Below are 27,207 nucleotides of genomic sequence, written 5' to 3' on the forward strand. Positions count from 1 at the left end.
TGTGATTGCTTTACAGGCAGGAAAGGTAACAGAAAAATATATAACCCCCTTAAAAAAAAAAAAAGAAAAAAAGGATCATACGCGCACGGTGGCTCTGCTACAAGAGTAATCCTTGTGAAGCCCGTGGCAGGAAAATTGTTTACCAAACAGTTTTTTTTGTCTTAGGATTTGAAGGCAGTTTCTTTTTTTTTTTTTTTTTAAAGTTCCAGGGCTGGAGATGCGAGGTCCGTGGTCCTGGGAAAACCGCGAGAGAAAAGCACTGATCGTTTCAGGGAAAAATAATTAGCCTCGTCATATTCACTGAATGCATACGTCTAAGGGGGAGGCGATCCTTGGAGAATGGGAAAAGCATTCAATAGACACTTTAAAAGTATAGTGTCATGGTACATATATTTTTTAGTCTCACTCATAAGCAATGTACAAATGTGCAGTACGGCTTTGAATATAAAAGCTAATTAGGTCTCAATAGAGAATAGTTTCATTTTTATTGGGTCTGAATACAGCGGCTGTCTAAGAGACACCTCTGCTCTCAGACACTTTTGGCCTTCTTTGTAGGAACCGTCGCTACTGCATCCATTGCCCCATACCTTCGAACATCTTCAGTTCTGGGCAGTAGTGTGACTGTGGTGCTATCAGGTCTGTAGCTCACCCCATCTGCGCCGAGGCGCCGTCCGTATCTCCGTGCGCAGGGCAGCAGCGGGGGGGGCGTTTAAGGGTGGGCGCTTGTGTTGGACCGCACCGCTCCATCCACATGGAGACAAAACTTCTCGCTGACTCCAGCAGGGAGTAACGTTTAGAGACCAACGGTATGAAATGGCTTGCGTTCAGCCCCGGGTTTTCTGTAGCACCTACTGCTGTAGCATCTGAGCGCGGGTGTATTTCAGCATAGATAGTCCATGGGTCTGTCTAGATCTTTACATCTCCCTCTCTCTTTAGGTACACAGATACTGTGAAACTTGATACGAGAGGGAACATTACAGCCTAAATTGTGAACGTATTAATTTCAATATGGTAATATTAAACATTGTTAGTATTTCTGATTTCTGTATTTAATTTCCTTTTTTTTTTTTTTTTAATGCTGGGCAACAGTCCTCACTGAATCTCACTGAAACTCACAATAACATCAGTACAATAATTTCCCTGCCTCCACCCCAGCAGTCATACTTTATGCACATCAGCTTTCTATATAATACTATACAATATCCTTGCATGTTATTTTAATTGAGTGAAATCTTATTCATACTAGTGGTAGAAGGCATTCTTTTCACTGCAGTCAGAATTCATATTGTACTATAAAAATTATATGTGCTGACAATAACAAATGGTGGCATAACTATCCAAACTGCTCAAAGAAGTGTGCTCTTATCACACATTATTCACCAGCACTCCTGCTGCACCTCAGCACTGCATCTTTCTGTGCAGCTTTGGGCTATCTAATAATACATTATTCCGACTACAGAGAGTTGCATTAAAATATTATTGTAAGCCTTACAATTAAACTGAAATTTTGCACATAAGAAGGAGTTGCACAGAATAAATATATCAAAGAAAAAAATTCTCCAGTAAAACTGTTATTATTTGTAAACTCAGAAAAAGATCTCTACCATCTCAGTAATGAATTCTCTCTTTTCCATCTAGATCCTCATGCAAAACATTTCATGTAGCACATGCATTTCTTCTCTAAAACTAAAAGTCAAAGTTAAAAGTCAGCATAGAATTAATACAGAGGATGATGTTTTTACTTGTTAAAGTTCAGTTAAGTGCTATTCTAAGTGACTAAAAGTTGAAGCTTTAAAAATCAGCACAACAAAAGTTACTTACAAAAGATGCACGCAGAGTTAAGGCACTCATCTAACAGGACACTTGAGCGTGTGCTTACTTTAAGCATGTAGGTACAGCTGATGCGCCAACAGATAAATATATGCTGAAGAATTTTGCAGTACCCAAGGCCAAGTAGATTGCTCTTGTAGGGGTATATATCAAGCAGGGCTAGAGGAAGAAAATCCTTTTCTCTTGCACTCCTGTCCTAGCCTGTCATTCAAGCCAAGCATGCAAGGAACTAGGAGGTACTGCTTTCACTGGCATACAAGAAGTACAACTAAATCTTTCCTCATCTTGTGTAGCAAAACAACTAGTATCTCATTGGAAATGACTTCTTCTTTGGTGCTGAAACTTTCCTTTGATGCCTCAGGTTAATGAATTATTTTTGTCATTCTGCAAAATCATTTTTTAAGGGTGAATGAGGTATAGCTGGATTTATTTTTTTAAGACAGTGTGTTTGCAATTCCTCCTTTTCATTGCTGCCAGATTTGGAGTAGAGCATTACAGACTTCCCCAGAGGGACTGATGACAGCTTGAGCCCCTTGGGTCTAATCTTGCACAGAAGTGTGAAGAGCTTTGCCTTAGGATCCTACAAAGATCCTGTTCCTAAACAACTGCTGGTTAAAAGATCAGTAGTTGCCCCACGTATTTTGCATGGTCTGAATCAGAGTCTGCCCAGCCCTCCCACCTTTCTTCACTGAGTAACAGATATTTTGGACATGAAGTGTGATAGTCGACCACCGTTGGATGTGCAGCTATTTTGAACCTTGGGATGCATTCCTCTTGACTTGTGGGAGTGAGATATATATATATGTATTATGTATGTATTATGTATGTATATGTAAAATATGTATATGTGTGTGTATACACACACACACGCGTGCACACACACACACACACACATATATATATATAAAAAATGGTGGTTCCTAGGATCAGTGCCTGCCATATATCAGGGGAACAACTGTGGTCACAGTGAACTGGAAGCAGGGAACAGATTTCCTGTTGACATCCCTTCATGTCAGGCACTGGTTACTCCTGTCCATTTTTAAAGTTACAGAGTGTTGGGACCTGCTGCAGAGCTGAAGGCAGCCTGATTTGCTATTTGTTCCTAGCTTGAACCTCACCAAGAATCTGGCCCTGCAGGGCTGTGAGCCTGGCTTAGCCTTTCCTATCCATACAGCTTGCTCATCACTTTTGAGTTCAGCTTCCTCTGTTCTGGTGGGTCGTATCTCCCTGTGGCAGTTGGCCATAATTCTTTGCTTTGTACAAGCCAGGAAACTCCCCAAACTTAGCAGCCAAAGTCAGGAAACGAATCAAAACAGACACTTGTGTCATTCAGCTGTCCTTACTGCTCATAAGCTTGGAGTTAGTTTCTTAGTAAATAAGTGGATGACTTGGGATCTTAGCAGTGACTCAAAGGACCAACCTCTCTGTGGCTGGGCTGTCATCAGTTTCTACATGGCAAAAACGGAGGGAGAGATCAGTGGAGTTAGATGTGAGATCCAGATCCAAGTGGATCTTGCTGGTACACAGAGGAGAGACTGACTTCTCACAGCACTTCATTTCAGAACGATATGCACATGATAAACCTGCAGCGAGGGAGCCTGATGCTTAGTCGAAACTTTTCCTGAAACCAGCAGAGATGGTCCTCATGAGTTCAGGATCACAACATAATGTCCCTGTTTTGTAAGCGTTTGGTGAGGTGGGCATGGAAACTTTGTAGGGTCTGGCTCCACTGGAGGAATCTGTTCATGTCCTGTGGCTCCTCTTTCTACCCTGCGCTTGCCATAGCTTTCTGCTAGGGTTAAAGAAAATTCCAAGTCCGCACCTTAACCAACCATGCATGCTTCAGCTCAGTGTGACCTGAAGTGATCAAGAGAAAAATCCTCTCTGAGAAACAGAGGTTTACAGCTAGTGAAAAATGTTATGGAGAACAATTGTCAGTAAAATTCCTTGTAACACAGAGCCATACTTAAGCTTACGCTTAATGCTGAAAGTCGCATAGCTCATCCTTTTCAAAACGCAGTCGTTATGACTGTTCTGCTGCCAAGGCATGCATGGGACTCGCTTCCACACATCTGGGGGGGGAAACCCCCATGAAGATAAAGAGAGTCTGAGAAACTGTTAACTTAGATAACAAAGTGACCAGCTCTATCCCAGATATTTTCTTGTCCTGAGCTATTCTCGCTGCACGTATAGATGATCGAGTTGACCTACTCGCAGTACTATATTGTGCCAGAAATACATTTTGGATTGCTGGTTCAGTGAGCACCTGCCCTTCTTGGCATGATGGTGCCAGTTTGGTCAGAGAGATGTTATCCTTCAAATATATCACAATGTAACTGATGTACAAAATAGACACATTTTATGACTGTACCTGAGGCATTTATGTTCCCTGTCTTACATATTTAGAACTCTCTTTTGAGGTAGATTTCGGTGGCATTTGTTTTTCATGCTCTCTTCATCTGTTTGTGTCTACACATAGGTGTGTAAGGTTGGCTTGCATGCCCCATGAACTCCTCTGTGGTGTTGTAGCTTTAACTTATGTACCTATATGTATGCTGTTCAGTGTGGAGCTTCAGAAGAGCTAGAAGTACCAAATTCATACCCTAGATGTCAGTAAAAGAAAAAAACATTAAAACCCATTAAAAACATGTTATAAAGGTCTGTGAATCAAGCAAAGGGTTAGCCAATTATTCATAAGATAATTCCCTATATGGACTGACACTTTTGAGTCCCAAGTTTCAGCTCAATCAAATTTACACAGCCCAAGTTATAACCTCTTCAAGGTGGGGATTGTAACAGGAGTGCTGACAGACGTTAACTGCTGCGTGCCTCTTTGGTAACGCAGGCTCCGCTATTGGACTCTAACAGCGGCTGCTGGTGCTGTTATAATTAAGAATCTGACTGGATTTGCATGACAGGTCCAAGTTTTAAGAGGTTTTAAATGCATATATTTTAAAGTGTGTTGGCTTGAAATCTAGGATACAAACTGCTGGGGATATGTTACATGATTATTTCTAAAAGTAAAAAAATATACAAATACTAAAAAGATACAGAATGACCAATAGCTAACGCTATCTCTGTGTACTGGAGCAGTACAAACTAAAACCACAGTTTGGCTGAAATTAAGTATTTGATTGAAAATGAGATTTTACCTGCATTGTTTTTAACTAGTGCCTTTCCTGTCTCCCCTGCTTGCCTGCCCATGCACAGGCAAAACTGTTGCTTGTGCAGAAGCGTACACTTCAAAGGAGAGTTTTGCCATTTGAAAGCCTGGGTCTCGAGTGCTTTGTGCCATTTATTTTGTAGTCATCTCCAGAAAGTCCAGTCAAGGCTCAGGGCGCTGTTGGGCTAGATGCCTAGAGCAGCCTATAACAAAATCCTTCTGGCACCTGGCGCTCATATGTGTGTGATCCTGCGTGGACTCGCTGCTGTTTGCGATGCTTGGTGGTTAAGCGCTTGCAGAATTGGAGCTTATTTTGAGCATTTATTAAAAAAGAAAAGAGAGGAGGGAAACCAGCGTACCAGAGCTTCTCATACTGGAATACTAATGCAAATACTATTTCTAGAACGTGGAAGTGCTTTGCTCATTCATGGGGAGTCAGCCCGGGATGATCACTTCCACCCACATTGCCTCTGCCTGATTGCGACTGTCAACATGGGGTAGGAAAGTACCCTGTACTATCTGTCGTTATATAATGCAACACATCTCTGGAGAACTGGCATAATTTTGGAATTTGTATTTGGTCCTAATGTTCTATACTGAATTGGCAAGTGAGATTCCTGCTACGAATGAATGACAGTTGGAGCTTAAAAGCAGGAACACTTGCCCACTGAAGTTGCTGAACTCACCCACTGCCAAGTCTGTCACTAAATTAGCAGATAGGCAGGAAAAGCAGTGTGCAGTATTAACTGTGTTGCACTCCTTTGCGACTTTAGGTCCTAATCCTGCATGGGAAGAGCATGTGCCTGTACGTAAGATGGAGAAAGGCCGTACGTACTTCTCCATTTTAGGCAGTTTTATGTCCCTTGATATTGTGACCTCTGAGCATCTTGCAAGCCCGAATGGAGGCAGGACCACACTATTTCTGAGACAGAGAGCTGAGGCATCAGAAGAGGGATAGATAAATTTTAGCAGATTTACATCTTAAATTAACATTTGCGACATAAATGTTCGCATTGTCCACTCTGCCTTGCTGCTGCACGTTACTGCCTCTGCTCCTGGGACTGCAGAGCGGGACAGGGACCTACCTCCTCCGCCTTAAGCGGCTCGAGGTCATTCCCTGGAGGTTGAGGGTCTCTGGTTCACTTGCGGCAAGTGGCAGTGGGACAGCTGAAGGGACTGCAGCATCCATCCCTGCTTCCCTGAAGGAAGTTCTTGCTTTGTAACAGCGACAGCTGCTCAGCTAATGAAGGAAACCCTTCTTGGAGGTTGGCTTACCTTTGTGTGGCAGCCTCAAAACCACCATGGCCTTGGTGTCAGCACATACCTCAGAGTTTGCCCAGATGCAGCTGAGATGTGGGGCCACATTTCCTCACGCTGCCGTTGCTCTGGGGCCGGGAGTCTCTGGCGAAAGAGTGGCTAAGATGACAGCAGCTTAAACTGTTGCAGCAAGATTGCGGAGCATCCTGTGGGACTTGGGCAAAGAGAGGGGTTGTGGAGGAGCCAAAGGCAACACGTAAGTTTGCATGGGTCTTCAGAGCCTAATCACTGGGCCATCCTCAGTGCTTGTCTGGGTTTGTTTTCACTTGCCCTTCTATTTAGCAGCATTTTTAGGCATTAGCAGTATTTGAGTATTTTGACCGTTTTCAAGCGCCATACACACTAGCTTCATTAGTGTAACTCAGCACAGCAACATCGCTTTGTGACAGGTACAGGGAAGGCTAAAGATGCTCTGAGGGTCCGAGCGATGCTGAGGTGACAGGCGCCCTGGAAACACCGAGTAGACGGGGTGATGCAAGATGAGCAGGGCCTAGGGCGCAGTGGCACAGCGGCGGCGCCGCCGTTGCTCCCGCAGCTCTCCCGGGCAGCCTTGCCCGCCGCCGCAGCATCGCCCCGCAGCGCGGCCCCGCACCCCCGAAGCTCTGCCGCTGGTGCCGGGCCGAGCTCGGGGACGGCTCACCCGCTGGGCGAGCCGGGGGCGGTCAGCCCGGGCCGCCTCCGCTGCAGCGCCCGGGGCACCACGCAGCCCCCCCGGCCAGTGGCGCGGAGCCGGCCCGCGGGGGGCTGCGCTGCCCGGCGCCGGGGCCGGGGCGCGGCGGCCCCCGGCGCGGAGCGGCGCCTCGGGGCGGGCGGCGGAGCCGGCGGCGGGCGGCGAGCGCCTCGGCGTTTCGGGGTGCGGCGCGCTGGCGGCCGGCGAGGTGCTGGCGCTGGGGCGGCCCTTGGCTGCGGGGGCGGGGGGCAGCCCCGTCCTGTGGCCGCAGGCGGCCCCGAAACCCTCCCCGGCGCGGCGGCAGCTCCCCGGCGCTAGCGCTCGGGCTGTAGCAAACTCCCTCGCAAGAGCTGTTTGTTGACCACATGCACGTTCAGAGCCCTGAAGCTAAAAGCACTTTACACCATAAAATAAAAGCACTGTCTTTTTTTCTAAAAGGTTACGTCTGGAGGCCACGCTGCTCATACTTCATACAGAAAACTACTGAAAGGGCTATGAAATCCTCTATGATTTACACTCCCTCTCAGTGCATTAGGATATAGATCTACTCGACTCTAAAAATACTGTGGAGTTTCTAACCGACGTGAATATATGTGCATTATTTCAGAAAGTCTGTTAGAAAACTTGTCAACACATTATAAAGCATAAACCAGGACTTGGCCATTAAATACAGAGATCAGAGACAGAATATATACTGCAGGAAGTACTGAGAAAAGTCCCTCTATTCAAAAAAGGTCTATTAGCTAAAAGTTTACACACAATATACACCAAAGGGTTTAGAGAGAGCCCATGGACCGTAATTACAAGGCATAAATGGAATCAGTAAGGGCTTTACAGTCCCAAACGCAGTTAACTGGGCTGCCAGAAAATAATTTTAATATTGTCATAATTTATTACCCACCAAAAGCCACATCAAGGATTGTAAATATAGTTACTCTGTGTCCACTACTGCTCGTTAAGCAGCCTTGTTCCCTTCTCCTAAAAATAAAATAAAAACCTACCTCGATTATTAATCTGTGGTTAGAGCATGTTAAAAATGTCTTCTGACTCCTTTTCTTTCTTGAGGTTTGTTATCTCCCTCCAATCACATGACAATGCAAAGTGCTGAGGGGGGGCGCAGGGGGAGCACGGCACTATTGTGATCAAATGCCAATATTAATAATTATCCAGACAGGATGAAATACTGTTTTAAGGGAGCGAGTTTCCATTTAATTCGAGGCTTTTTATGATGCTGGAATTAAGGGCATACTAATGGTAGAAACATTCTCGCTGCCATTCACGAAAGCATCTGTGAAATTAGCTTTTGAATGTATGTTTTAAGATGCGGTCTAGGAGGTCACCTCTGGAATCTCAAATATAGTGCAATAATAAAACAGATTTACTTGTAACTAAGTGCTTAATTTGCTATGATTTTTTAAAGAAAATCAATAAAATGTTGCCTGTCATTTACTGGAAATAACCACAGATAGGTGTTCTGATGTATGTTGGCTTTAGAGAGCGCACAACTGTAATGAATTGTAATTCAGAGGACTGTTAAATGTGAACCACAGAACCTTTCAGAGGTAATAAAGTCATTACTTTTTACATTGCAGCCACCTTGAAAAGCTTTATATGCGCTATTATACATAAATCAAATCATATCAAAAAAATATGTATCTACCGTACACACACACGCCTGTTTATACACGTTTTGCACGGGAACGTATGTATGCACAGATACGACAGCCAACCCTGAAACGCAGCGTGAGACCAAAAGACTGGAGCAGCTGCCTATCGTCACCTGAAACTGTTTTCCCCCCTAAAAAAAAAAAAAAAAAGTCACGGCGAATACGCGCTCGCTGCCCGCCCGCGCAGACGGACCGCGGCTCGTCCCCGGCTCGGGCGGCGAGGTCGCGCCCGCCGCGGGGTGCGCGGCGGCCGGCAGCCCGCTCCGCGCGCCGAGCCGCCGCCGTGCCCGCGCCCGCGCAGCGCAGCGCAGCGCGGCGGCCCCGCGGGAGCCGGGGGCGGCGGGCCGCGGGCGGGCCGAGCTGCGCTCGTAGGGGGTGCTGTTGTCGTGCGAGCGGCGGGAGCCGAAACTATCCCACGCCGAAGTGAGACGCACTTGTGACAGCTCCGGCAGCGGCGGGCGGGAGCCCGGGCGCGCTCCGGTAGGGCGGGCTCGCGTCTGCAGCAGGTCCTGGCCCCGGTGCCCGCCGCCGCCTCCCCCCGCACCGACCCGCTCCCCCCCCCCCCCCCCCCGGGTAACGGCCTCGTTACAGCAGCTGGGCACGTTAAGGTCTTTCTTACAGTCACGGCAAGCTTCTCGTGCCCCCTTCCTGCGCTCTAGCCACATCTTTTCTCCCGGCCATCTCTCTCCTCCTCCGGAGCTGCTGCACTGCTCGGAGCTCTGTCTCTCCACTTCTGTCCTGCGCACGTTTATCCCCCTCGCACTCGTTTTGCACACTTCGCTACAAACGCCCGCTCGCCTCCGGAGCTTATTTCTGCTGCAACCTGATCCCTCCCCGTGCCGGCAGCGTGTGCGTGTGCGTGTGTGTGTGTGTGTATGTGTGTGTATGTGTGTGTGTGTCTTTTCGGCGAAGTTGCCGCCGCCGCTGCCGCATCCTCCCAACTCCAGCCACTTCTCGGTGCCGCTCACCACCAGCGCTGCGCCCCGCTCGGCTCCGCTCCGCTCCGCTCGGCTCGGCTCGGCGCTGCCCCCGCGGTCCCCTCCGCCCGGCTCCCCCCGCCCTGCGCCCGCTTTGCGGTTGCCGCAGCCCGCGGCGCTGGGGCGGCCCGGGCAGCGCAGCCCGGAGGGGGGCTCCGCGCCGCCAGCGGGGGGGGAGAATCTGCGCGGTGCCGTTGTCCCCTTTTTCCTGCCCTGCCCCTGCGGCTGCTGCTCCTGCGCCTGCCGCCCGCTCGCACGTGAAACGCCGCTCGCCGCTGCGCCGGGCCGCGCCGGCGCGGCCCACCGCTCCCCGCCGAAGTTGGCCGCGGGCCGCAGCCCCGGCCGAGCCCTCGGCGCCGCGCCCGGCGGGGCCGCCGGCCTCGTCCCTCGGGGCCGGGCCCCGGCTCCCGGGAGGAGGGGACTCGGCGTCTTCGGGGGGGCCGGCGAGGAAGCTGGGAGCCGCATGGGCCCCCCTCCTCCTTTTTGGGTGGTCTCTGGTCCTACCTGGCTTCCCCCAGCTCCCCCACCGCCTCTGCACATCCCGAGGCTAGCCTGCCCTGCAGCCCTCTCTGTTTCTTTTGCTTCATTGATGTATTTGCTTTTCCAGCGGGGGTGGGGGGGCGTGTGTGCTGCTGCCGCCTGCTTGCTTTCTTTCCTCCCTTCTTTCTCCGCGTGTGCGTGTTTAATTTCCCTCCTTGCCACTCTTACGTTTTCCCTCCTGCACCCGCTGCTGTGCGGCCACTTGCGCGCAGCGAGTCCGGCTCCCTTCCCCTGCGCCGCCAGCCCCCCTGCTCCATTAGGCAGCGTGCGCCCGGTGCCGGGTGCCCCCCCTGCCGCCGCGCCCCCTCCCCTCTCCCCCCTGCGAGCACTGTCCATTGGCTTGTCCTGCTCTCTTTTTCATGTCCAGCCCCTGATGAGTGTCCATTGGTGTTGCCTTCGCCTTCCCTCCTCCCCTCTCCCCGGCTTGCCCTGCCCATGTTTTGTATGTCTCTGTCCATCCAGGCTCCTGACGTTCAAGTTCGTAGGGACGTCACGTCCGCACTTGAACTTGCAGCTCAGGGGGGCTTTTGCCATTTTTTTCATCTCTCTCTCTCTCTCCTTCTCTCTCTCCCTCTCTCTCCCTCTCTCTCTCTCTCTCTTTTTTTTCCCTTGCACAAAAAAAAAAAAAAAGCCATGACTGCTATCCCACAATTCATCTTCCCTGCGCCATCTTTGTATTATTTCTAATTTATTTTGGATGTCAAAAGACATTGATGAAGATATTTTCTCTGGAGTCTCCTTCCTCTCTAACCCGTCTCTCCCGATGTGAACCGAGCGACTCACAAGCCACCGAAGCCACCAACCCACCATGTCGCGCCGCAAGCAAGGCAAACCCCAGCACTTAAGCAAACGGGAATTTTCACGTAAGTAATCCAGAGAGCAATTTATTTAATTCCTCCTTCATGAATTTAAATTTTAATTTGCGAAAGAGAAGAAAAAAAAATAAAAGAGAGTGAAAGTGAGTGAGTGGGGAAAAATGAACTCAACACCGGCTCGGAATTCCTAGCATGACGGTTATTTTTGCCCGCTCTAATGTAATCACCTTGATGACTTTTCTTTTCTTTCTCTCGGTTGCCCCCGCGCCTCGGACCGCGCTCTGCCTCGGCCCCCTCCGCTCTGCCCTCTCCGCCCCGCTCTCGCCTCTCGCTTTCGCGGCTCTTCGGCGCAGGGCACGGCAGTTCTCGCCCGGCGAGGTGCGGGGCTGGCGGCGGCGCCCAGGGCGCGCAGACGGGCGAAAGTGCAGGGAAAGGCGCGCAGGAGCGGCAGGCTGGGCGCTGCACCCCCGGCCGGCCGGCCGGGCTGCGGGCAAGTGGAGTGAGGAGAAAGTCCGGCGGCGGGAGCCGCGCCGCGCCGCGCCGCCCGCTCTCGCCCCTTCGCCCTTCCCTCCCCGCGGCACCTTCCCGGCGCCGGGGCCGCGGCGGCGGCCGGCGCCGCGCGGGGCTGCTCCCTTTTGTCTCCGCCGGGGCTGCGGGGCCGGTGCCGCCGCCGCCCCGGGGCCGCGGTGGCGGCCGCCGCCGCGCGGGGCTCCGCCGCCCCGACCTCGCCCGCCCCGCCGCCGGCTGCCGCTCGGGCCCCGGCTGGGGCTGGGGGCGGCACCGGCGGCACCGGGCGCCCGGGGAGCCGCGCCGCGCCGCGCCGCGCCGCGAGGGATTCCCTCCTCTCCTCTCCTCGCTCTCCTCTCCTCTCCCTCGCCTCGCTCTCTCTCGCTCTCTTACTATTTTTTGGAAGATTTTCAAAAAAAGTGGAAGTGGATTTTGATTGGGAAAAATCTCGTGTCTGAATGTTTACAAGCACCGCGTGTGTGGGGAACCTCCTGCCAACAAACACAGACAAGAGCGAGCCCAGGCTGAGCACACACACACGCACACACACACACGCGCGCACACACACGCACACGCCGGGAACGGCTTTCTCACCGTTGCATTTAAACACAAAACCAAATCTGCTCTCCCTGGGAGAGAAAAAACAAACCCAAGCCCCACAACACTGTTCGCAACAAAAACTCTTCGGCTCCTTCCCTCCAGCCAGCACAGCACACACCAGGGCTAGATGCAAGATAAGCCAGAGCGCTCTTTGCACAACAAAAGGCAACTCGAGCTGGAAAGGTTTGGGGTGAGGGGGGTGGGAAGGGAGAAAAAAATCCCCCTTTCCTTGGGGTGAGCTTGGGGGAAAGCGAGAACGATGCATGCTTCTCGTGTGTTTTTTTCCCCCCTTTCTCCTTTCTTTTTCTTTCTTTTTATTTTTCATTTTTGCACTACTCCCGGCGGGTTTTGTTCCCTCCCAGCGATCGCACAAACCCAAGGCGATTTCTTTCGGCCAGCAATCCCCGCTCGCTCTTGCCTTTGCAAAACTTTACGCTGCCATTTCTCCCACGCGGGCGCACGGACGCGTCGAGCGAGGGCGGCACACGGAGCCCCTTGGCGCGGGGCTGCCGCTGCGCAGGCAGCCGGCCCCGCGGAGGCAGGCGCAGCCCTGCGCGCCCAAAGTTGCCCCTAAAGCGCCAAGGGGGGGGGGCGGGCGAGCTGCCCCCCGCTCTGCCCCGTCCTTCGCCCCCGCCGCTTCTTGCGGCGCCCTCCGACGAGCCCGGCGCCGCGGTGCCTTGCGGGCCGCTCCGGGCGGCCCCGCGCCCGCCGCCGGCCTCCGCGGGCCGCCGCGCAAGTTGCCGCACGTGCGCGGCGGGCGCTGTGCCGGGCCCGGCGCGGGTCCCTCCGGCGAGGGGCCGCCGCGGGGGGGGTGGGGGGAGGAAGGGGAGGACGGGCTGGGGGAGGAGGAGGAGGAGGAGGAGAGGGGGGATGTGTTGGAGCTGGGTGGGTTTTGGGGGGGTTTTTTGTGTTTTGCCCAGTTGCTGGCTGGCGCGGGCGGGGCGCGGGTGTGCGTTTCCGTCGCTAGGAGGCAGAGCGAGATCAAAAAAAATGGAAAAAAAAAAAAAAAGAAAAGGAGGCAGCGAGGCAGCGCAGCGAACTTGAACCTGATGGCTGTGTGCACGGCCGCAGTCCGCCGGCGGAGCGGGGGCAGGGAGGCAGAGCGCTGCCCTCTCCGCCCGTCGCTTTCTCGCCCGTCCCCCCTCTCCCCCCCTCGTCTTTGTTCTTAATTTTGGCTTCTTGCATTGAGCGCAGAGCAGCGCGGGCGCGCCGCCCGCGCACCCCCGCGGCAGCGCCCCGCCGCCGCTTCCCGCCCGGGCGGGGCCGCGCACCGCGCAACTTGCGCGCGGAGTTCGGCCTCACTCGCAGCGCTTCGGCCCGGCGCCCCCCGCCGCCGCCGGCTGCCCGGGACACACGGCCGAGCCGAGCCGGGCTCGGGCAGCCCCGTCCCTCCCGCCCCGATGTCCCTTTTGTCGCCCGGCCCGGCCCGGCCGGCGGCGGCGGCTCCGCTCCGCGCTGCACCGCGCTGCGCGCCCGCCCGCCGCCCCGGCAACTTGGCGGCGGCGCGCGGGGCCGGGGGGCGGCAGGGGCACGGTCGCGGCCGCGCAGTTTGCATTAAAAGCCAGGGACGGGCGATTAGGCACCTAGGCCGGGAATTTTGATTGCCCCAGAATTAAAAGATGCGTCCTGCAAATCAGTGGCAAGACCAGGTGAATTGCGTTTTCGTATTTTCTTTGTAGACCTGCCTTTTTTTTTAATTATTTCGTCTTGTTAAAAGCAGCAGTAATAACAAAAACATATTTTGCTGCCTCTGCCTGCACCAGGAGCCAAATGTTTTGTAATGAACACGGTGCCAGCCGTATTTCATACATTAGGATATAATTCTTGTTAATTAGCAATAATTTACATTAAGAGCATAGAAAATGTTGAGGTTACAGGTTTTATATCTGTACATTTGATCATCTTGTTATTTTCAAGAACTTTGCCTCCTATAAAATTAATTAGGTGAAATGTGGAGGTGTAATCAGCAACCTCTGAATTACCACTTCATTTCCTGGTTTTGATTGTAAATCAGCCCAGTCAGTACAGACTTTAGCAAAGTCTATTTTTGTTTAGTGCTACTTTTAACCGTCTGGTGTCTAAGCGCTGTGTTACCTTCCACTGCTAAATAATCCTGACGGTGTCAGAAATAAATCAGGGCACGGGAAAATATTCTAATTGAGTAATGACTATGCAGACTTCCACGCTGAGTGAGCTGTAAGGGGAATGTCGTTTCTTTTGCATCTTTGGCTGTGGAGAGTTTGTAAACCGCAAGGCAGATTTACCCGTCAGCCCAGAATACCTTTGTCTGATGCGTGTAGCCAGCTCCTGGTGGGATCAGTTCGGTAATAATTTACTCACTGTGACCAAACGCAAGGAAGGGCTACGGAGAAAAATGACATGCACAGAAGTGCTGCAGAAACATCCTGCTCTTTCCTCTGTACCGCGGGAGTGCGAACGCGTGTTGTGTACTATCGTTTGGTCTGGAAGTTGAGAAGAAAACCCCAGTGATTAAGATATTGTTTTTATTAATATGAATGTAACCTTCATATTCCTGTGGTTGACCTTATGTTAAATTAGAAGTAGTACTAGAGGCAAGAAATTACGGACTGTATCCCTGTGTCCTAGTTGGAGCTAAGGTACGGCAAGGTAGTGTGCTCTTTCAATATTATTTTATGCAGCACAACTGGGAGCTACTCTAGATCTTCCTCCTCAATATGCAGCCTAGGTAGGGTTGAAATAAATTTAACCTGAGTTCACTGGATTTTTGCACTTTATCAAAATCACTTCCAATGTTGTGCAGTCAAATTAAAATCTATTTTTTGATTCTCTGTGGCTTTAAGTTCATTAAATGTGAAATTGGCAGCTAGCTAAAGAAGGTCAGACTGATTAACTGTTTAAGAGTTGTATGCTGCCTCGCCTGCCTTACCTGGCAGCGTTTTGGGGTGTTTTGTGTTTGTCGTACCCTTTCGGTTTTGTTGTTGTGGTTAGTGCACGTATTGCATTGCGCAGATACGGGAACACCGACACACGGCTGTTGTTTTTTTTTTTTTCTTGAAAGGCTGTAGTGGTGGATGTTGCACGCACAGTGCCAAGATATTTCTGCGCAAAGTTTAAAAAAAGCCCAGCAAACAGAAAAGACAGACATGTCTACCTTGTTAGAGCATCCGCTGAGGAGCGTGTGAGCAGAAATAGCCTCATAATGAAGCTTTTTGGAGCTCATTCAGAAAATTTGTCAACTTTGACAACATTAGGCAAGGTATTTTGAGTTTAAAGAAAGCACTTTTCACTCCTGTTATGAAATGTGGCATTCCCTTGGCCATGCTGATTTTCATATGGTGAAGGCCCCCGGTACTGACAATACAAGATAATTTAGGTGCTCCTTTTTCAGAAGGGAAAAAAAAAAAAGAAAAAAAAGACTGGTTGGCTTATGTTCTTAAGTGCTAAAAAAATATCCTGTTCAGTTAGTATCTCTGGGTGGAATTGCTCGTGAATTTGATGTTTGTGTGGATTCGGAGGAGCAGCTGGAAGTCAGCGGTTCCTCCCCGCCGGCCCTGCAGGAATTTCTGTTGCACTTGATTTTTATAAGTTACCTTTCCGTTCGGTACTTATTTTTCTCATCCGCTGCCCCCCCGCCCCACGCGTAACCGCTGCGTTTCGCGTGTGCAGCCTGGAAGGCGCAGACGCGCTGCGGCGGCTGGACGCCGACGTCGGCGCGTTGCGAGGGCCCTGCGTGAGCTGGGTGCCGCGCGCGCGCGCGTGTGCGCCCGTGCCGGCGCTCGGGCTCTCTCCAGCACACGCGTCCTCCCGCGCTACCTGTGCGGCCTCGGTGCTGCCTACGCCACGTGTATGTTGAAGCATCTTCTGCGTGCGCGTACACACGTGTAGTTCATGGTTCTTAATTTCAGAAAGCGAGGCTGGCTCGTGGAAAATACACACGCACGTGTGTGTGTGTGGGGGGGATGCTTTTCGCCTCAAATTCGTAGACATAAATAATGCGTCTGGCAATAAAACCCAGCGTTCGCTTTTCTTCAAAGCACCACGGTAGTTTTACAGTGTATTCTTTGAGCCCATTCATTTAATTTTACCACTAAATTGTTAAAGCCAGCGAGGAATTAGTGCCCGTCTGTAGAGGCGGCTCCGGTGGCAGCGCTCCCTCTCCCAGCCCTGCGTCCTGGAGCTGCTGCTGCTGCAAAACGCTCCCGGAGCCTGAGAAATGCCGCTGCGCGTGGCAGCGGCAACAGCCGGGCCGCGCCGGTCTGGGGGAGGGAGGGAGCCTATGGGTGCTGTGAGCGCGGTGCGATATTCATGACGAGGGGGCTCGGCGCGTCCCCCCCCTCCCCGCGCGCCGCTCCTTCCACCAGAGCGCTAATGATCCTCCTTTTGTTTCCCAACCTGCAGCCGAACCTCTCGAAGCCATTCTCACTGATGACGAGCCCGATCATGGCACGTTGGGAGCTCCAGAAGGGGACCACGACCTCCTCACCTGTGGCCAGTGTCAGATGAACTTCCCGTTGGGGGACATTCTTATTTTTATTGAGCACAAACGGAAACAATGCAATGGCAGTCTCTGCTTAGAGAAGGCTGTGGATAAGCCACCTTCACCCTCACCAAGTGAGCTGAAAAAAGCATCCAATCCTGTGGAGGTTGGCATCCAGGTTACGCCAGAGGATGACGATTGTTTATCAACGTCATCTAGAGGAATTTGCCCTAAACAGGAACATATAGCAGGTAAATTAAAGCAAGGAGAAGCGCTTGCAAGTTTATTTCCGTTGCAGTTGAAACGTAGCGCGTTGGCAGCCGCGAGCTGCTGGGTCTGTCTCGGTGCCGTCCGCCGCGGCGGCCGGCGTGCCGAGCGTCCTGCCCTCGCTCAGAAACGAGCGCACGGCTAGCGTTTCCTAGAGGCTGAGGAGACGGAGGATCAACAGGCACCCACCCGGCAGGCTGCCGAGCGTTTGCGGCGGCGGCGCGCGAGGCCGCTCTCGTGGCGCATCTGCGTTGCGGTAGCCGTCTCGCAGCGCCTGGCCTGCGCCGTGCTGCGGGAGGAGAGCGCAGAGCCCGCTGTGCGGTAGAGGAAGTAGCTTTAAAGTCTCTGGTAAAGTCAGGGGTGAAAGAGTTAACTGCGCATCAGCTAGCCTTGCTTCCATATTGGCTGTCAGCGGATGGACTGTAATTAAACACAGCCCCATGGCAAAGTGACACCACCGACCTTGACTTTAAGATGCCATTTTCGACTGGCCAGGCCAGAGTAGAGAGGGCAGTCGCTGAAGCGCACAGACATGCTTATTCGGAAAGTTTAAGGGCATGTTGGAAATTTCAAAAGGTTGGTTTGACAGGAAAGGCCGCTCTCCGCAGCCTGCCTCCTCAGCCAAATGATGAATGCTTCTCTGCGCTCTCCCTTGTCTCTGATGTGGTTTTGACAGATGTATCTTGATTTTGTTTGTGGCGTACACAACCGCATGTCAGCCGTACGAATGTCCGAGGCAGAGTTCTGTTTTGTGCAACAAACAATATGAAATGTAGGGTTTTTTTTTTTTTAAAAAAAGGTAAATAATTCCATTTTTTAGCGTAATTTTTTTTTTTTTAACCGGGAAGCCATTCACTGTGCAAACACGTTAGCAAATGAGGTTAAGAAAACAGAACTTCCTATGGGAGAGAAAAGCGCAGGAGCACCGGGAGCCGAAGAAGGCGTACAGGCATACTCTGTTTTCAAAATCCTGTTAGTAAACAAGAATACTGCCCGGTTGTAGCGAGCGTTGCAAATCACTTTCAATCACGCTAACGGTACTATTTGAAAAATACCAGACTGTAGCGTATCAAAACCCACACGTGCCCCAACCTGTTTATTTAAAAAGAGGGAAAAAAAAAAAAAAAAGGCCGGCCGGCAGTGCTGCGGCTCCGGCATCGCCTGGTGCTGTGTTGCAGCAGCCCGAAGGAGAGCGTGCCGCGAGCGGGAGTGCGGGGCGTAAGCGCAACCGCGTGAGGCGCTGGAGCTCGCCTTCGCCTCGCGCTGCCCACGGAGGTAAACCATAATAGGGCAGCAGGCGCTGGGAGGTTCGGGCTGTTCTCGCAGCCTTCCTAGCCTCCAACCCAGCCGTTAAATCATACTTGATATTTGTATTTCTGAAGGTTTTGTGGTAGCAGCGAACGGCTATGAGCGTGCGTCTGCGTCTGCGTGTATGCACACACGCACGCGAAGCCATATGCATGCTCACCCATCTATTATATATATACTATATAATGCGAATGAATATGCTATTACTGCAAAGTAATGCATGTGGGTATATATGTATACACACACGCACCCGTGTGCTCAAAGACGCAGAGGGTCGGCTACTGTTACGCTACATTTTGAAAGATATTTAAAAAAAATCCGGTAGGTTCAACTTCTCAGCACTGGGCGTTGAGGATTTTTTTCCGGGAGAGGCGCAGGGCAGTGCCCGCGTGCAAGCGCTGCCCGCGACGTGGCGGAAGCCCAGCAGCAGCGTAGGGCATGATTAATGGCAGGAGCCTGGCGGAAGGGATTTGTCGTCTTCCCAGATCTGGAGCCATACTAAATCACCAAATATGGAGGGACGGGGCGATGATGCAACACGGTATTTACATACTGAGCTGCTCTGTTTAAGAGACAAAACACAGTGTCTGTCAAGCAGGAATTAACGGCGCGCTTCTTGCCATGGTCCCAAATAGGTCGCTCGGGCTCCGAGACGGGCGCGCGGCGCGGTCGCTGGCCGGGGAAGCCCCTCGGCGGAGGATTTGACCGCGGCGGCCGCTCGGCGCTGGAGACGGCGGGCAGAGCCGCCCGCTCCCGGGTGGCGCGCCAGCCACCGCGGGCCTCGCGCGACGCCGCGGCGCCCTGACTTCAGCGCGGGCCGCGGTTTGAGCTGCTTCGGTCCTTGCCGCGGTCGGGCGAGCGGGGGGCAGCGGGCCGGCGCGGGGGCTCCGCCGGGGCGACGTCCGCGCGGCACTGGGGCGCCCAGGCGGCCGGCCAGCCCCGCGGCCCGGCTCTTCTCCCGCGCCGGGACCCAGAGCCGGGGCCGGAGCCGTCGGGTTTGCGCCGAGCCTCAGGTCGGCTGGCCTTTTCGGAGGGGGAAAGGAGCTGCCTGGCCCCGCGAGCCGGGGAGCCTCCTGCTGTCCCCCCGCCCACCCCGGGTTTTTAATTTCACTTTTTACTTGAGCTACATGCCGCAGAGAAGGGTGTCCCTGGCTGGAGCTGTGATAGCTCCTGCCCGGCAGAAAATTAGCAGTAGGAGCGTCTGAGTAAGTTGTGGAGTTTGGCGTTTTGGAAGGCCCCTGGAGCGCAGCTCGGGCAGCTCCCAGCTCCAGTGTTTTACGGCTGCGTTGCTTTGCGAGAGCAGACTGAAATGCTGCTCATAATAATGCAGAAATATAGCTGAATATGTGATTTAAAAAAAAAAAAAAAAAAAAAGGAAAGAGTCTACCCTTAGAAAAATAAACAGGAGTTGAGGGGGCTGATTCTTTCTGGTAAGAGTCCAGAAAATAGGTCTGTAATAGCAGTGTAAAACTGGAGCCGATCAGCTGTTAGGCTGACAGAGGTGCTGTGGGCTGGCTGTGGGTACAGCCTATGCTCTGTGTGCCGTTTTGTGGGTAAGAAGTTGCTGTGTTACAGTAAAAGATCGTCCTAAGATAAGCAACGGTTAAGGATCAGTGCATCTAAAGACAAGGAACAAGGCACCGACTCATGCAAACAGGAGGGAAAAAGGATGTCGGTTTTAAGCTTCGATAGGCTTGTCTTTATTCTCACCGTTTTCCAAAGGCAGGAGTGGTTACAGTAGCTCACATACACGTGTGCAACCTGGGTAGTATATGTAAGATGCATGCACGCACAGGCGTGCATACCTGTCTCTTCTGTGTGGGTGTATGCGTGCGTGTAGCTTTGACTTGATATAAAATTTTGAGTGATGCTGATCCAGCGCTGTAGCTGAAATGTCATAAATTTAACTGAAAATTAATAGGATATGTTGTGTGGGTCCAATGAGGCAGCTTTCATCAATATGTATGTCAAACACTCAGCACCAGATACCAGCCGCCTGTGATTTGCAGTGAGTGCTACGGCAGGGGTTTAGTTCTCCAGCCTCATATTTTACAATAGGGGGAAATATTAACTGAAGTATCTGGAGATCAGTGAATGCAAAATTGCTGTTCGCTTATTGAAAAGGCTGAAGAAATATTTATAGTCCGCCGGTGTCGGGTTTTGGTGTTTTGTTTGTTGAATGTATAAATCTGGGGGAATTAGTGAAAGGTTATTTTGGGGGTGAAGAGAGCTCTGCAGTGCTGCCTGGATTCAGCTGGACGCTGGAGTGCTGCGTGCATGCCCGTCCGTCGCTGTGCCTGGGTGTCTGTGAATGCCATGCTTACTGTACCAAGAGAGGAGGCAGGAGGAGGGGAGGTCATTTTTAGTGCCTGAGTCCTTTATTCTCAATTTGCTTGTTGTGTTCAGATATAACACATGGGTGGGGGGGAAAAAAACCAAAGTAATAACTAGCTCTGTCTCTAATAATCGAAGGGAGAACGGACACAAGTTGGTACTAAATTTTGGACCAAGTACGTTTGAGCGTTGCAGTTCCCAGGAGGTCATTTCTTGGACGCTGGTCGAAGTCTGTATGCCACAGAAATTTTCGTGCAGCGTTATTAGCAGTTGCCATTATAATTCTGCGGGTCGTAAACTGCGATTCTGTATTATTTTGTTCGGTTCCAGATGAAAATTAGTGACATCTGCGTTCAATAGTTAGCATTGCATCTGGACACTGAGATGAAAGCTGAAATTACATTCCTGGAAAAAAATTAAAAAACCTCACATTTCGTCCACTTTCTTCCGTGCAGAGGCACCTGGCAGGTCGAAGTGGGCTGGGTGAAACAGTGACACGCAGGAGAAATAGGGAGGGTGCTCTCCAGAGGCTCGCGCTCGTGAGATCTGGAGTCCTGCGTGCAAGCTGTATTTGTAAATAAGACAGAGAAAGGTTGTGAACTGGCAGCTTGGATGTTTTGTCAAAGTACAGTGTCAGAGAAACTCTTTCTAAGAGAAATTGTAAACAGAACTGTCACAATGATTGCGTGATTGAGCTGCAGAAGTGTCTCGCAATTGTCGGCGTTGTCAGAAGACTTTTGAAAGCTTAATTAAACGCGGTGGTCTGTGTGGCTGTGAAATTCGCTTCTGGGGGGGCAAAACGTAAAAAACGTAGGGGATCCAAAAGTTGAGTTGTAAGGTTGCTCCGTGAGGGGTGCGGAGAGGAGGCAAGAGTTTGTCCGTTTGCCCCATCGCCTTGTACAGATGACGTTTTTTTGAAGAAGCAAACACATGGTATCAGTATCGGCCTTCGTAAGAGGTAAAGACTGTGTTAGTTTTCCTATTCCCTGCTGCTGCAGACAGTTAGTATAAAAATGGCTCTTAATATTGGAAACACAAATACGAGCTCAGCTGAAGAGCAGAAGCAGGGTAGAAAGTTTTCCTCTGGTTCGGCGTGATTATTCCAGGGCAGCGTCAGACGTGTCGCAGTCCCTTGAGTCACTCGTGTTTTTTTTGTTTCCTGCGAATCAGATCTTCTTGTTCAGAGGCTTAGAAATATGTTTTGCATTCCTTCTGCTATTGTATGTGACATTTAATTGTGAAGCTCACCATGGGCTGAAACGTAGCTGCATCCAAAATGCTTGTGGTTGAAGAGGCAGCCTGGCGTGCATGAAACTTCGTGTAGATCTGAAAAGGTGCACGTCACCGTTGCGGGCTACAAGCTTTGGAAATAGCGTCCTTAGTAAGGTTCAGTGCAGCTAGACTAAACAGCCACTGCTGCGAGATGGAAACTGAGGCAGAGAGAGCGAGAAGAGGTAAATGAAACACTCTGCAATTAGGCTGGTAGAAGAAACAAAGTCTTTCCTAAAGATTTCCATATCTCTGTAATACCTGTCTTAAAGAGAAGGAGACCTATTAGGGTGACACGATTTTGCATATGCAGCCCTCCGCACATGAGTTCTTTTTTATTTAATTCGAATAATAAAGACAATGAAAGAGGCTGGAGAGGCAGTGTCAGGCAACGGGAGTTCAATCTCCATTTGTTTGCCTGCACGCTTCCTCATTATAGAAATTTTTTGGACAAAATTCACTTGACGCTTCAGTCTGTTTTTACATCCCATAGTACCAGCTTTGTGCAATAAAAGGCATTTAGCATCAAGCTGGACATGGCCTGGCGCTTTGCCACTTTTTTTAGCAGGAGATCTAATCACTGAGGATCTTTAGTACCTTTCTGCTTGTTCAGATTTCATTTGGGTCATGGCTCTGTCAGCAACGTTGTTATTCCAAGGAGGTCTTATTTTTAACTTGGTACACGTTTTAATGCCGGTTTCTGTCTAGGAGGTCTTGATTTTATGTGTCAATTTTGGGGAAATTGCAGAAGTTCATAAAATATGCCGAGCTCATATATTTTAATACGTTAAGACCTATATTCCTACTTGGAACGTGGCCCTAAAATTAACTGTTTTTGTTGTTTTCTGGGTTCCCCCCCCGCCCCCCCGGGCTAACGAGCGTGTTTTATCTCACTTTGTACGAGCGCGCGAGATCCAGTCTGCCTCCTGTGAGCGTCAGGGGTAGCAGGTTTGGGCCCATAACGGCTGATATCAGTACACGCGTTGCTGTGATTTATTACATACTTTTAAAAATAACAGGCTCGTTAACGCACCCACAAACCATCTGAGCAGTTAGGACGGTCCGTTTGCCGTTCGGTAATGAGTTTCCACGCCACGCAACTTACCCTTTGCGGTCCCGAGCCGCCGGTGGGGCGCGCGGGCGCCGAAGCGCCCGCCGGGCCGGGGCCGGGCACGGCGCCCCGAGCGGGCGCGCTGTTCGCGCCCAGCCCGTTTCGACGCCCGTCGGCGTCCTGCCGGCTCGGCGAGGGGTCTTGCGCGCGCCCGTTTCCGCCGGGGCCTCGCCTCCCCGGCCTTCGTTGGGCCGAGGCGCGCGCGCCCCGCGGTGTTGAAACCGCCGAGCGAGGCCCTGGCTGGCGGCGGGGCTCGCTGCTCCTGCGGCGCCGGGCGGGCGAGGGAGAGGCTCGAGGTGCGGGGCGCCGCGGCTCAGCCCCGCGGGCAGCTGCCGTTCTTCCTTACGGTAGGCGCGCGCTTCCCCTACCTCGGCGGCGCTCTCAGGTGCGAGCTCGGACGGGCGCGCGTCAGCGTCCCGTCAGACGCGCCGCCGGAGCATCAATGCCGCCCCGCGCCCGCGCCGTGATAAAGCCCTACGCAGCACGCTTACTGTGCGGCCGGTCTGGGGAACTGTATGAAACTTAGATAGCCCAGGGTGAGTGACAGCGGTGGAAAAAATACGCGGTATGCCACAGTTTGCATTCTGGTTCGCCTTTGATCCAAAGCAAAATGAAAAGGTCCGCTTCTTCCCCTCCGCGTTGCATAGGGGGGTTTTTCCTTTGCACAATTGGCTAATAAGTAAGTAAATGGAGAAGGAAAATGAAGTGTGTGGCGTGTAGCAGAGTTATTTGAAACACATTAGTGTCAGCCTTCTGAGTATTGTATTTTTTCCAAGTATTAGCAGCCATTTATTTTTTGTACTTGAGATCATTTGTTTTGCTTCTCATTCTTTTTTAATATTGGTGTCTGGTTGAAACAAAGAAAATACAGGCAACACAGACAGGGAGCTGTAGCCCGCTTTGCCCCCCTGCTGCAGATGCAGCCCTGGCTTTACACCCGGAGCGAGCGAGGGAGCGAGCGAGTCTTTCCAGAGCTTTCATTTGCTTGTTCTTATAGGTTCAAATTTTAAACGCCATTAAAAGGTGTATTTTCCAGCGCGGGGATGGTAGAGGATTTTTAATAACGTGTTCGTTTAACTGAATCAACAGCTGTCAGAAGCAGTTGTAGTAAATGCACAAAAAGTACAAAGCAAAATACATACATTTCCCCAAACAAAACACTTGAAACAAATTGACTGCCAGAAAGGCTGCTGAATTCGAAGTTTGCAGACGGTGCTCCAAAGTGTTTCTTCTCTCTGCCCTCCCTGGAGACCTCTCCAAGCTCATCTGAGGCAATTCCTCGGGAACTTTTACCTGCGCGCGTTGCTGTAAAGCAACGCTTTCCCCTGTCTCATGGCCGTATACGTTAGCCGGCTCGAGCTTCGCCTTTTTGTGTTTAGCTTTTAATAGCTAAAATACCAAGATTTGAGGAATAAGTGAAAACAAATAACTGCATTACCGTCAAGGAAATGAGGCTTAATAACCCTGCAAAATAGCTGTCGAGGAGAAGCGGTGCTTAAACCGTGCCCTTACAGGTAGGCGTTGTCGGTGTGTTATTTAGGTCTGAAGCCGCCTCGGAGGCTGAATTCACCCTGGAGGACGGGAGCGCGTGCGCGGGGCAAGGGCCGCCTGGGGAGCCGCGGCCGCTCCGAACCGGCGACTTTGTGCTCGGATCCTCCGTGTCCTTTGCATAAGTGCTGAACAATTACACCTGCAATTTGATCTTAGCTTTAGATATAAAAACCTCTGCCTAAATAAACAATAGAATGGCTGTGAAACAACAAAGACTTAAAGAAGAACCCTGCCTTCAGTGGTGGTGGTGGTGGTGGTGGTGGTGTGGATGATACTATTTTTTATTATTATTATTATTATTATTACTACTACTACTACTACCACCTTTTAGAATAAACACACGTTATAGCTCCTCACTCCTTAGGAAGCAAGGAGTTTAATTTTACATTCGGTGCCTGCTTAATTGATTTTAGCAGCCAGTGAAATCTAAAATGCAAAAATAAAAATAGGACCCCCCCCCCAAAAAAAAAAAAAATTCACAGCAGTTGATTTGTCACCCGACGTTACTTTGCTGCACCATCCCAGCTGGTTTTCCGGACGTTGCCTGAATCACCTTGGTTTTGTTGCATTTATTCTTTCGGGAGTAAAAGAATAATCAGCAAAATTGTTGTGCTTCAGCCAGGGCGCTGAAAGGGCAGGGAGCGCTTACTGCATGCGCGTGACCGAGGGCTTTTCGCTGTGTGTCCTTTATTGCTAATATTAACATTTTCATTTTCATGTATGTGTGTACGTATATATATATATATATACGCACACAAACACACGCACATAGTTTTTGCGCACAGGGAAACAGTAGTTGGGGAGCGTTTTTCTCGTAGAGGAGGTAAAACGCTGTTGGTTACGTGGGAAAAAAAAAAAAAAGAGAGGAGTCTTTCCTCCTGAGAGATTATTCAGAGGCTGTATTATTTTGTAATAAACTATAAACTGTCCTATGTTAAATTTGTGTTATGTTAGAAAAAAATCAATAAGGAAAAATTAAATTCTGATAAAGATACTCTTGGATCTTTGAAAACAACTGCTGTCCTTTTAACTAAAACATTTGAGGAGCTTCAAAGAGTATGTCTTTCTTCTGATCTTCGAGCTGTGCGACTGGTAGCAGGGAAAAAAAAAATCTTATTCTACATACAAGTGGATTGCTTAACAAGTCAGCGCAGACACATACTTGTTTGTACAATAGAGATAAAAATTCCTGTATAAAAATAATGCCGTTGCTGACAGCAGGCATTGTGCTGGGGCTGCCTCCTTTGTGCTGGCCGGGGCTCGGGGACCGCGGCTCCCGCTTTCTCTTCGGCGTAGTCTGTCACGACTGCTTGCCGCATGCGGGAAATAAGTTAATTGCTTTATTTTAAGGAATATTTCGAGCCCGGTTGTGCGCTCGTACTCTCACGCTCGCCCTCTAAAAGCAGAGGGAGGAGGAGAGGGAGGAAAAAAAAAAAAACCTTCCAGGAGGGGAAATGGCTTGGAGGCCCTTGGAGACACGCGGCCTTCTCGAGAGCCGTTTGCCCGGCAGCGTAGCCTTCGTCCCCAAACTTTTTTGTTTTCCATCTAATCCCAATTGGTGCTGTGCCGTCCCGTATGAGCCCTCGCTGCGCTCCCCTCCCGCGAAGCAACGGCAGCGTCCAGGAGGACCGGTCCGGAGCGGAGGCCGGGGGCTGGTGCCGCCTGCGTCCGCCTGCGTCGTTCCTGCTCGCGACGGCGGCGGGCGAGGGAAGGGCGCGCGCGCCGGACGGGGATATCGGTTCCTCAGACGCACGCGCGCTGTAGTCCTGCAAAGTCACTTCACCTCGGAGGCACGAGCGCGGCGTCGTTCGCGAAACCCTTCCCTCCCAACAGCCCAGCTCCCCCGACCGGCTCCCGAAGGCGCCCGCGCCAATCCCGCCTTGGTCCCGCAGGCAGGCGCGCAGCGGGGCCGGAGCCCGCGCGGGACGGGCACCGGCCCCCCGCGCGGCGGCGGTGGCGGCTGACGTGAGCCCGTCCGGCCTGCGCCCGGCCTGCGTGCTGCGCCGGCGGCGCTTCGCCTGCCTGGCAGCGCCGCCACTTTCCTCGTGGCGCGCCGGAGCGCGGGGCTCGCTCTCCTTCGGCGCCGCCTTTCCCTGCACAAAGTTTTGTGTGCGTGCGTGCGTGCGTGTGTGTGTGTGGTTTTTTTTTTCGGGGGGGGGGAAATAATATCGCTGCCCTTTGATGAAAATAATGTTTTTATAATACATTTGATGTTTACACGGAAGATGTGACTTGAGGGGAAAAAGGCTTTTTTGGAGGGTGGCGGAAATCTTGTTAATCTGCTCTCGGAGAGCAGCACACAATACTGCCTATGAGCGAGTCTGTGCCGCTTTTGATAAATTACCATGTTTAGAGATAGGTTTGGCTCTTAAGGGCTTAGTTTTATGAACAAAGTCCATAACAATGTTTTCTGCCTCTGTTTGTCTCTAGCCCCTTTGGCTTGACTTGGAGCCCTGTGTTTAGTTTAAGCTCAGTCTGGAAGATATAACAATTTTGCATTAAAAAAATAAGGAAATCACAGGAAGAAAAACCCTTTTGCTTTTTGGATGAATCTTACTGATAATTTGCTAAAGCTCATTTGAATTTTAAGCACTTCTTTAATCTTCAAAGGCTAAATTGCTTTATGAATATGCATGGTGTGGGCAGACTTTAGTTCATTACCTAGTTGTAAATTCTAATGACCATTAGGTCCTTGCAGTAATTGCGAATTGTTTTGCATTTTTGATTGGCCTATTAACATGTGCATTCGGCACACATCAGGCCAGCCTGTCAGGCTGCTGAAGGAGAAAAAAAAGGTGAAAATTGTTTTATAGCACCAAGAT

The 27,207-nt window shown here is 51.2% G+C and overlaps 1 protein-coding gene and 1 long non-coding RNA gene across 4 annotated transcripts in view; one reads left to right on the forward strand and one right to left on the reverse strand.

The window, feature by feature from the left end:
* Window positions 1-466: 466 nt before the first annotated feature.
* LOC104143443 (uncharacterized) lies at window positions 467-9,695 on the reverse strand. 2 transcript variants are annotated; one of them, XR_011140527.1, is made up of 3 exons: window positions 9,267-9,695; window positions 7,982-8,778; window positions 467-6,464 (listed from the first exon to the last, which is right to left on the reverse strand). It is a non-coding gene; the product is annotated as an uncharacterized lncRNA (long non-coding RNA). The 2 variants fall into 2 exon arrangements; XR_011140526.1 differs by lacking the exon at window positions 7,982-8,778 and having other exon boundaries at window positions 467-6,757.
* A 340-nt stretch (window positions 9,696-10,035) lies between these two features.
* The window catches only part of BCL11A (BCL11 transcription factor A), a 90,157-nt gene continuing 72,985 nt past the window's right edge, over window positions 10,036-27,207 (forward strand). The window contains exons 1-2 of one of the 2 annotated variants that reach the window (XM_068940374.1): window positions 10,036-11,027; window positions 16,467-16,796. In XM_068940374.1, the coding sequence (XP_068796475.1) occupies window positions 10,973-11,027; window positions 16,467-16,796 (385 nt within the window). In that variant the 5' untranslated portion in view covers window positions 10,036-10,972. The remainder of the gene's footprint in view (window positions 11,028-16,466; window positions 16,797-27,207) is intronic. The other variant, XM_009673933.2, reaches the window with a different exon arrangement.

Source organism: Struthio camelus, chromosome 3, assembly GCF_040807025.1.
Source record: "Struthio camelus isolate bStrCam1 chromosome 3, bStrCam1.hap1, whole genome shotgun sequence".
Lineage (NCBI taxonomy): Eukaryota > Metazoa > Chordata > Aves > Struthioniformes > Struthionidae > Struthio > Struthio camelus.